General features: G+C 43.1%; 1 protein-coding gene across 2 annotated transcripts in view; it reads left to right on the forward strand.

Annotated features, from left to right (window-relative positions):
* The window catches only part of FUNDC1 (FUN14 domain containing 1), a 58529-nt gene that overhangs the window by 44133 nt on the left and 3789 nt on the right, over positions 1–10607 (forward strand). For both annotated transcript variants that reach the window (XM_019529054.1, XM_019529055.1), the window contains exon 5: positions 4600–4807. In XM_019529054.1, the coding sequence (XP_019384599.1) occupies positions 4600–4807 (208 nt within the window). The remainder of the gene's footprint in view (positions 1–4599; positions 4808–10607) is intronic.

Genomic DNA, 10607 nt, shown 5'->3' on the forward strand with positions numbered 1-10607 from the left:
GTGACCTCGCCTTGTCGGCCCATGTTCATCTTGGAGTCAATAACAACTTCGAGATCCCTTTCTGCCTCCGTGCTCCCAAGAAGGGAGTTCCCCATCTTATAAGTGTGCTGCTGGTTACTACTGCTCATGTGCAGCACCCTGCACTTGTCAGTATTGAAACGCATCCTGTTTTTGTAGCCCACCCCTGCAACCTATCCAGGTCTTGTGGCAGTCTTTCCCACCCTACTAGCGTGCTCACCTCACCTCATATTTTGGTATCATCAGCAAATTATCGTTATTCCACTGGAAATGTCTTCACTAAGCAAGTGTGCATCGGGCCTTGCTGCAGTTATGTGACATTTCCTTCAGCAGTGGGGAGGCACCACTCTGTTCTCTTTGAAGGCCTGTTTTTGGTAGGTTCCCATGGCTTTCTTTGTGGTTCTTCTCCCTTGCTTAGCTGAGCCCATTGCGTTTGACTTTGGAAGATCCTATTTTCTTTTTTTTTCCTTTCCTCTCTCTCTCAGAGTCCTTCTTTGATCAACTCTTTACTGCTTAAGTAAAACCCCTGAATCTTCTTTCTAAGCCAAATTTGAAGTCAACAGAGTTGAGTTCAAATATTTGTGCAGGATATGTTCCTGGCCCTGGCCCCTGGCCCTCACTGGGCTCTTTTCAGCAGGGACGTTAGACAGCGGCAGCAGTCTTGGAGCTCTGGGACTCAGCAGCAGAAGGCATTTGATATGGGGGGGGACCTGCCAGAGAACTTCACCTGGTTCTGAGCAACCTTGTGGCCTAGGGGCATCTGGGAGTGCAGTGGAGCCCAGACCTGTGCCTCCTCTCCCTAGCACTTGCTGATAAACTCGGGGCACATTCAGGTTGGGCAAGTCTGACCATAGCTGCTCCTGTCCCAGTAGCTCAGGTTCCAGATTTCACCTTCCTCCCACATGACTCTGCACCAGGGGTCTCAGCTGGGGCCTGGGGGGACAGGGGGACTGGAATGGGGGTGTCTCCAGGGATCTCAGGGGGATCTGGAGGTTTCAGGGATGTGTGGGGGTATCCAAGCATTTCCTGGGGATCTGGGGATCTTTGGAAGACTGGAGGTCCTCAGGGACCAGGGGATCTGGGTCCAGGAGATTTGGAGGTCCTCACAACAGGGGGCTGCTGTCTGAGGAGTGGTGGGGGCATTGCAGCCAGGCAGAATTTGGGCAGGAGACAGTCCCCAAGGAGGGGACTATTGGAGCAGCTGTAGGGGGCAGTTCAGGATGGAGCTGGGCTGGGGGGTGTTTCCCAGTCCTCCCCCACTGCCCAGAATGTGTTGCCCCTCCCCATGGCCAGCAACCCTCCTCCCCCCAGCCACATGTGCCCCAGCCCTTGCATGGATCGGGCCCTGATCTCACCTGGGTTGACAGGGATGTTTCTGATTGGCATTCTGATCCCCAGGGGTACTGCCTCCACCTTGGGCTGTGCACAGATCCTAGTCCTGCCTCTAGCTCTTATTTCTGTCCCTGATCACCAAGCCTCTAGTGGCAAGTCCTTCACAGCTGTGCAGGCAAAGGACAGTTAGAGAAGGTTTTTTGCCTTAAGGTGTGACTGCTTCACTAAACCGATCAACACCGAGCTGATTAGCATTCAGTGTTCTGGTCTCTATAGCAGGGGCCACATAGCACTTAACTTTTGGGCTCCTAAGCCCTTTATTGGTCTTTAGATCTGTGACGGGCTAGCTGGCAGTGACTTAGCCCAGGGGTTTTGAAAGGGCAAAACATGATTGGAGTACTTGGGATTGGCCTCTTTGGTAACCTGGAGGGGGATAAAAGGGGCAGCATGGGCTGACTCAGGAGAGACCAGGAAGGGACCACAAGGAAGGAGATTCAAAGAGCTGGCAAGAGCTGGGCCAGCAGGGCAGGAACAGTTGCCCCAGAAGTACCTGAAGGAGTGGGACCTGCAGGCAGCAGTGGGACCCTCAGCAGCACGGCGTGCGGCTGGCAGGAGAGGCTCCCCGCTGAGCTCCTCCAGGGAGAGGCCATGCAGCGCGACATGAGGCCGGGGCTCCAGGAAGGTCAAGACCCCTAACTTGGCACAATACCAGTCCTGGTGGCTGTGTGGTAGAGTTTCTGCCATGTGGGAGATTGGAGATGAAGTCCCAGCTGGGGTGACTGGGGGTGAGTGAAGTAACAGGGAGAAATCCTTGTTGCAGTGGAAGGGGTCATTGTGTTTTCCCTCTTTCCTCCCCCCCGCTCCTTGTACCTAGGCCTACAATCCTTGTCATTTGACATTTTGTATTTTGTGCCTTTTATATTTCCCCAACCAGTATTGTTTGTTCTGCTGTTTGTGTTTTATATTCTGTTAACCCTGTCTTTTGTCAGTGATTGTAAGTGTCTAACCTTTGTTGAATCCTGCCCCCTCGGGGCTTTCTAGTGTCCGCTATAACCTCTGATTTATGCCTATGTTCCCAGTACTGTTCGCTCATTAAAAGGTATATGGTTAAGTCCCCATTGGTGAGCTGGCTGTGCTCTATAGGGGGATGAGAGTCCCTACACCTCCTACAGCACTTGTGCACCTGCTTTGATCCCTTCAGTTGGAGAGGGGGTACCTCTTGGAGTACCGCCCAGGTTACAGATCTTTTAAAATCCATTTAAATGTCAGGCCTCACTTCTTTGAAGCCCACAGACAATAATCTAAGACAATGAAACAAACTTAATCTACCCGGTAGTGCAACTGAAGGTTGGGGAGGGGGGCATGACTTTGGCAGCAGCCTCAGGGGGTGCAAAAATTGTTACCACTGCAACAGCAACTAACTGAGCCACCACCATCAGCACTGGCACTGCCCCATGCATCATAGCTGTCCCACAGTGCAGGACTGCCCTGCTATGCCTCTGACTTACCTATCCTACTAAGTACATGTGCAACCAAAATAAATGCAATTCTATAGAACATTTTTCTAGGCTTTCCTGTGCATTGTATGTTGTCCATGTAGGTAGGTAATAAGCACCATGGGCAAATGACCACTTTCTGGATCAGAAATATTAAATAGCTACCTAACCATGCATTGAATGAGGCCAAGGCCCCACTGAGAAATAATACATGATCATGAACTGAAAGACTATCATAATGCATATGTATAATTATGCACAGGATGCTAAATTGAAGTTGCATAGGCAACCTTTATTCCTGCTTTCCCTAACTTTTGAAGGCTTGATTTTCCAATCTTAATATTTTTATGTTATTTTTTGGGTGTAATGTGAATATTATCATACCACAGGTTCCCAAACTAAGGCCAGTGCTGTTCTGAATATTTATTAATGTTCTGGGAAATGTAAGGAATAGTGAAATGGCAAAATCTGAAGTTACACGAACTTATTCAGGATACCCCAAGCCAGAGATGACCATGGAATTCTAGAAGGTTCTAGCTAACATAAACAATAAGACAACAAAGATGTGGCAGTGTTGATAAAGGTAAAGGACTATATCTGGGAAACACTATCTTGCAGGGAATAATTTAAAGTATCATATTGTTGCTGAGTTTTAAAATAAAAAGTCAGGGAAGAATCTGGGTGTTACTGTGAACAGGACAGTGCAAATCATTTGTCAAAACAACAAACAAGATGATAGGATGAAATGGGATGGATAATACATAAAGTAATACAGGCAGTCCTTGGACTTACAACACAATTGGTTCCTGAAAACTGCATCTTAAGTCAAAATGTAGCTCAGAACCAATTTTCTCATAAGAAACAATGTTATATATGGGGGATTGGTTCCTGAACCAAGGCCCAGTACCCTGTTTTCACCAAAAATACCCCAGTTTTTGTACTTGATCAATTATAGGATAGTAATATGGCTACATTAATGTATTTATATTGTAAATAGCAATCATATTGATTTGGTAGGACTTCTTTGAGGTGACTTTGCTGGTTTTTTTGAAAGGCTCTTGGTTGGACTTTCTAAAGGGTTGTTGGCTGGAGTCTTAGGAGTTTTGGCTGCAGGTTTTTCTGGAGTCTTGTCTGCTTTCTTAAAGAAAGTGTCCAAGGAAGTTTGGACAGATGTTCTCCAGGGAGATGAGTGCACTTGTTTGCTGGCCAGGCATCGCATTGGATCAAGTGTTGTAAAGTTGAAACTGATGTCATAAAGTTGAAAGAGGGTGTCAATTTAAAAACGTTGTAAATGTGAAATGTTGTAACTCAAAACATTGTAAGTTTAGGACTGACTGTAATATGTAATTATAATTTAATGGTATATCTAGAATATTGTGTTCAGCTCTGAGCATTCTATCCCTAAAAGGATAGCCATCAGAGAGAGAAGAGTTTCAGAGACAGGTAATGTATATGGTCAGAAGCATATAAACGCATCCAGAGATTGAGATGTATTTTAAGGTAGAGACAAGATGTATATGAAAGCTATACAAAATATCAAATGGTCTATAGAAAGTGGTCAAAGGTCTGCCGAAACCAAGATGCCCAACTGGGCTAGCATGGTTAAGGCTTACTAGTTTCTGTAGCCAACAGCACAAATGCCATTGATGCCAGATTGCATCTGATTGCCCAGTCTGATACCCAGGTACCCATTTATAGCTCAGGCAACTGAGGCATGTTTTGGCTTAAGCACTCCTATTTTACTTTTTCTTAGACTACAAGAAGAATTTTAATGGATTTGAAAGGCAATGTATCAAGGACTGGCAAAGGGAATGCTTTTCCACATAGCACAATGAGTGGATATAACACATTTTCTCAAGATATAAATAAGGTCAGAAGATTAGCAGGACTTGACACCACTGGAAACAACATACCAGACAAGATGGAGCACTTTTCTGACCTGGTATGCAGTTCCTGTGTAAGTAAGTATATGGTTCTTCCTGTATATGGGAAAAATATAACAAGGGAACAAAACTCTAGCACTTGGCATTTTGGAACTAAACAATGGGCCGTATTCATCCTTGGTGTACTGCCACTAATTCCATTACTTTTTTAACAGGGTTCCTGCTAGGTTCCATATCTAAACCTGTATCCCTACAGATAGATATTGGCAATATATATGTCTCTCCAATCTGGTTCCTCCCAACTCCTCCCAAGGCACAGACCCCACACTAGATGATTCAGACGATAGAACAGGATCGACAACACAGCTATGGAATTGACTGAACCTGTTTAATTTAGGAGAGTTGAGCCATGCAGAAAGGGGACCATCTGTACTTAAAATCAATAAATAAGAGTCCTCCCACCCACATAAAAATACAGAAAAGTGCTCGTAATTTACCACTTTGCCTATTTGGTCAAACGTACTATTGATAAGATGCTGCTTAGTTCCTTATTTGTCTAATATTCACTTTTCCTCAAATCCAAACAATTTTATATTCTGTACTAAGTATATGCAGAGTTGCTAAGGTTAATCTGATTTGATCTCGTCTTCTTCATTATATTGAGGCTCTATCACTGGAAATAGAAATGTCCCGGGTACATTATATAACAACAAAATTATATGCAAATGTAAAAATTAACTCATTCTAACTTGACTTATTGCTACATGAGCCTAGACTCCTCATCCACATAAAAATTATTCAGCCGCAAAAAGCCCTTGAGCATAACATGACATTTACAGCATCTATGAGTGTTTCTTGTTTATTTCTTGTAAATTTCCTTTGGTAATAACTTAGTAACTGAGAAGCATTATACAACATCCAAATACAGTACATGATTATCTCATATTTTATACAACACATGTTAAAGTAATTAATTTTCTCAGGCAAATGTCATACCATCTAGTTCATGGTTATGAGCCAAATATTTGTTCAGTCATTTGTTAGAAATATATGCATAACCACGGAACACTTTAGCTTCATTGTATTTAACAAATGTAATTTAAAGGGACATTATCAAAGTTGTTAAGGTTTTAACTTTCACTGTAGCAGTTGTTCCATTTAATTGCAGTTCCCTTACAGATTGTAATGGGGGGTTTTTGTTGTTGGGTTGGGTTTTTTTGGCTTTGTTTTTTAATCTTTGCTACAGCATTTCACTTAATAAATTTAAATGTACTATGTTGGGCAGTGCATGGCAGGTAGCTTGTTATTTGTGCCCCAGGTTGGCAGGAGAGCGTGTGTTTCATTTTAACCCTCTTTCTGGTTGTTATTGACATGATTTTGAGCTTGCTCATTGTTTTGTTAGGAGGTATAGCAATTAAGGCTCTTTGGCTGATTTATAAGAACAGCTGAGCTTCATAAGAGGGTAAAGTGAATGGCAAGTTGGGGAAATAAACTTCTTCAATCTTTCATAGAACTCCCCCTCAAGGGCAGCAATTCAAGAGTCATTATTCTCAACCAGGCGAGTGAGTGCAAGTTGGCATTACATCATCGGAACAGCTTCTCATTGGCAAATCATGTTGCAAGGGCATGAAAGCATTTCTGGCAGTTTCTAAAAGCTATCTTTGCTCCTCCCATCCCAAATAAATCCTTTCATATACAATACACTTAACAATAAAAAAGTCCCTGAAAGTACTAAATTTAAATTGGAGCTGAGCAAATCAGTTCAGAGAACTTAAAAGCATAAATATAGCTGAGCAATTACAAATTCTCCTCAGACCTGACAAGCTTGGCTTTCCTGCACTGAACCAGAAATTTCCATGGAAATGTCCATGGAAAGTTCTGGGTCAGTAACCCTAACCTGTATAGCTTTCCTTATTTTTTTTTACACGCCACTAGTTCATCAGCCTATTCAGCCAATGGCTCTGAAAACAGCAGACCCAATTTTCTTCTCACTTACATAGGTTCTCTGCAAATGAAAACCCTTTTACTTCAGTGGAGTTACTTCTAATTTACACTGATGTAATCATGAGAAGTAGGTTCTGAACCTCCCGTCAGTGGCTGAAAGGCAGGCAACACTGGTGGCATGGCATAGAGGAAGGCGTACAGACAAGACACTGGGTTGATGAACTCAAATGGACAGGCAATGGCCAAAATTAAATGAGGTTGCAAGGACAAAGAGAATAAGGATAAAGAACAATTGTGAGGTGATGGAGAAGGGAAGATAGAAAACCACAAGGACTGAAAGTGGAAGGCAGAAAAGAAAGCAGAAGGGAGGCTAAATGCAAACACAAGAGAGAGGAGAAGGAACATTTTGGCAGAGACAAAAATGGTGGGACTATACTGTATTTACAAGATATTTCCAGTAGAAGTAGGGAAGTTTAATGCTAGTGACAAGCATCTAAAATAGTGCATTCAGTTCTGGTCAGCCATGTTCAAATAAGCTGAATTCATACTGAGACAGAACCAATGGAGAAAAGTTACTAAGATGATTAGGGAGAAAGAAAGTATATATTAGAGGAGGACACTGAAAGAGCTTGCCTTTTTTTGCCCAGCAAAACAGAGTGGGGGCAAGATTACTCTTTCTGAATGCATCAGGGATAAAATTCCATGTGAGAAAAAAGGCTATTTAAGGTAAAGGACAATGTTGGTATAAGAATAAATTGGAAAGAAATAAATTTATCCTGAAAATGAGGAGTGAGGCTTTAGGAGAGACTTCTGATGAGACCACTGGGGTCAAATACCTTGACTAGTTTTAAGATGGAGCTCAATCAGTTTTTGAAAGGGATGATATGACATTGCTTTCTGTGAGAGTAGGGGGTTGGACTACATGATTCAGGAGGTCACTTCCATTCTCTTGCACCCATGAAACTGCTGATTTTTAACAAATTTGAAAGCATTTGAAGTTCTCTCACCTCTACTTCTAAAACAATGTACTGGCTGCTTTAATACCTTACATTGCATTAATGCTTTTATAGGCAGTGTACTATCCTATTCCAAGCAGAACAGACGATTCCTCAAAGCAGCTTTGATCAGTATCATATCCTCAAAGCAGTCTGTAAGGATAGCTTGAAAGCTTTTTATTTAGAAAGAAGTGGCATTTCCTTCAATATTTTCTTAATTGAAATAGATGCAGAATCAAGGGCAGAGTATAGGGGTAGCTTGAATGTGGAGTCCAAGCACACCCTTAAACAAGCATTGATCAGTACTAGTTTATCAAGGCTATTTGGAAAATGAAAGCTTATATCAGACCCTGGGAATCAAATGGTTTTTATTTCTACCCACCAGCCTAAAAGAATAAGCAGGAAAATATAGAATTGGAAGGGATAAGGGAGGTAGAGGGAGACTGATAATTCCTTCACGTAGCTTTGGCTGATGGCAAATCTTCAAGGCAGACTCCAAGGGGAAACTTGGAGAACAACCTGGGGAATTTTCAAAGGCAAAAAAGAGCATGTTAATACTTTTTGATGAGCACAGTGAGTAACTGGGCATTTAAGCAATTCATTGTATTTCAATTCTTATGTTTGATAAAGCTTACAATAGGGTATTCAGAATATGGACAAGTTTAATCAGTGAGAAAAATAAGAAGAAATTCTTCCAGGCTTTTCCTTTGGGCTAAATTTGTAACAGGACAGCATGCACACAACAGACATTTGCAAGATAAGTGTGTGGTTTTGTATTGTGGGTGGAAAGAGATGTTGCCCAGGTATCAGACTAAGTGTACAGTGTAAGTGTAATGTATAACTTCACCCTGAGACTAAAGGTAACAGGATGGAGCGTGTTTACCCGTGCATCAATATGCTTTATTAAATGTGCATTAAATCTAATACCTCCAAGCATTTATAGACATGCTCCAGGGGGCCAGGGAGTGTCTGGAGCATCACATGTATCAGCATCCCTCCACTGAAAAATGGTGGCAGGGGCACTTTAACTAAATCATAGAATCACAGAATCATAAAAATAGGGTCGGAAGGGACCTTGTAGATCTTCAAGTCCGCCCCGCTGCCTGGGCAGGAGAAAAACTGGGCTCAAATGACTGCAGCCAGGTAGGCATCAAGCCTCTTCTTAAAGACCCCCAGGGTATGAGCCAGCACCACTTCCCTTACCAGGTTATCATCGCCTGTGGGCAGGACCAGGTCCAACAGGGCATTTGAAGCTGAAATGAGATAGTTAAAGCACCCTCACTGCCATTTTTCAGTACAGGGATGCTGATATACATGACACTGAATTCTGCAGAAGCACAGTGTTTACCATGTTCCAGCAGAATCGATTAATGGAGTCTGTTCTGACATGTTATAATTACAATGCATCAGTGCAGCCTCTCTGCATGTGTATAGGTGCCCTCCATTGTGAGGTAGTAGGAAAATGTGGATTAGCCTGTCTTAATGTTCATTAATTTAAGAGCACAGTTTTTAAGTGACACTTAATACACATTAGCCTATTTTAACGTGCATTAGCAAAAGTGCAGGGTTTTTAAGTGATGTTTAATGTGCATTAAAATAGGCTAATGCACATTAAAGCACTTATGTAAATGCACCCTGTTGACCATACTAAGGGCATTTAAAATGCAAGTGTCCATACATTAAAGCTTGCTAGCTCGTGCTAAGTGTCCTCTTGAGTGTCTCAAAGTTATGCCACTTCAGACTAGGATTAACTCTGGGCTGTGCGATCTAGCTTGTGTTAGGGTAACTTCAGTCTTCTGAGATACATTTAACAATTTTCAATCCTCCAGAATCCCAGGATGCCCCTCTTCCAGCCCTCTATCTGCTCACCCCACCCCAGCCAAGCAAGAATAGAGCCCAGGTATCCTGGCTCCTAGCCACACCCCTGCTGACCAGCCCTCTAGCAAGTTAGCACTATGCAGGCAAGAAATGGTATTAAGCCTTAATGTGCAATTACTCACAGCACGTTTTAACTTTAACACTGATTAACATTCTTCAGATTTAGTATGGCCTAAATACAGCATGTAATTTCACCCCAAGAGGGAAGGGAGAGAGTTTAGTCACCTCTTCACCTGGCTTGGTGCCATTCTGGTCCTGCTTGCACCTACTTTGAACTCTGACATTACCAGTCTGTTTCTGTGCACTGTACCTTTAAATATAGAAGTGTTCTTCTACAGTTGCAGGGCTGGCTCAGAGGCAGCAGCCATTTTATATGTTGGAGTTGCAGAACATTACAGTCTGAGTCAGAAGGCTGTCACTGTCGTGGGCTCTTTAAATGTGTTCTTTCCACATTGCTTTCTTTAAATGCTTTCTTTAAAGGGAGGAAGGAGAGCCCAGGTAACTATAGGCCCATGAGTCTTACCTCAGTCCTGGGGAAGCTTTTTGAGAGAATTATCCTGGTGGATGTCCACAAGGGGCCAGCAAGAGAGACTATGCTCAGGGGCGACCAACATGGGTTCATTAGGGGCAGGTCTTGTCAGACCAACCTGGTGACCTTTTATGACTTTTTATGACCTTTTATGACCTTTTATCCAAATCCTTAGATGCAGGTGGTGCAGTGGATATAGTCTTTCTGGACTTTAGGAAGGCCTTCAACACTGTCTCTCACCCCATTGTCATAAAAAAAAACTAGGAGATTGTGGTGTTGACACCTACACAGTCAGATGGGTCACTAACTGGCTGGAGGGCCGCACCCAGAGAGTGGTAGTGGATGGGTCATTTTCGACCTGGAGGGATATGGGCAGTGGGGTCCCCCAGGTCTTGGTCCTCAGGCCTGCACTGTTCAACATCTTCATCAGCGACTTGGATGAGGGGGTATAAAACACCCTGTTCAAATTCACAGATGACACCAAGATGTGAGGAGAAGTGGGCACACTAGAAGGAAGGAATAGGCTGCAATC

The sequence above is a fragment of the Crocodylus porosus genome, unplaced genomic scaffold (assembly GCF_001723895.1).
Source record: "Crocodylus porosus isolate Cpor-Errol unplaced genomic scaffold, CroPor_comp1, whole genome shotgun sequence".
In the NCBI taxonomy this organism is placed as follows: Eukaryota; Metazoa; Chordata; order Crocodylia; family Crocodylidae; genus Crocodylus; species Crocodylus porosus.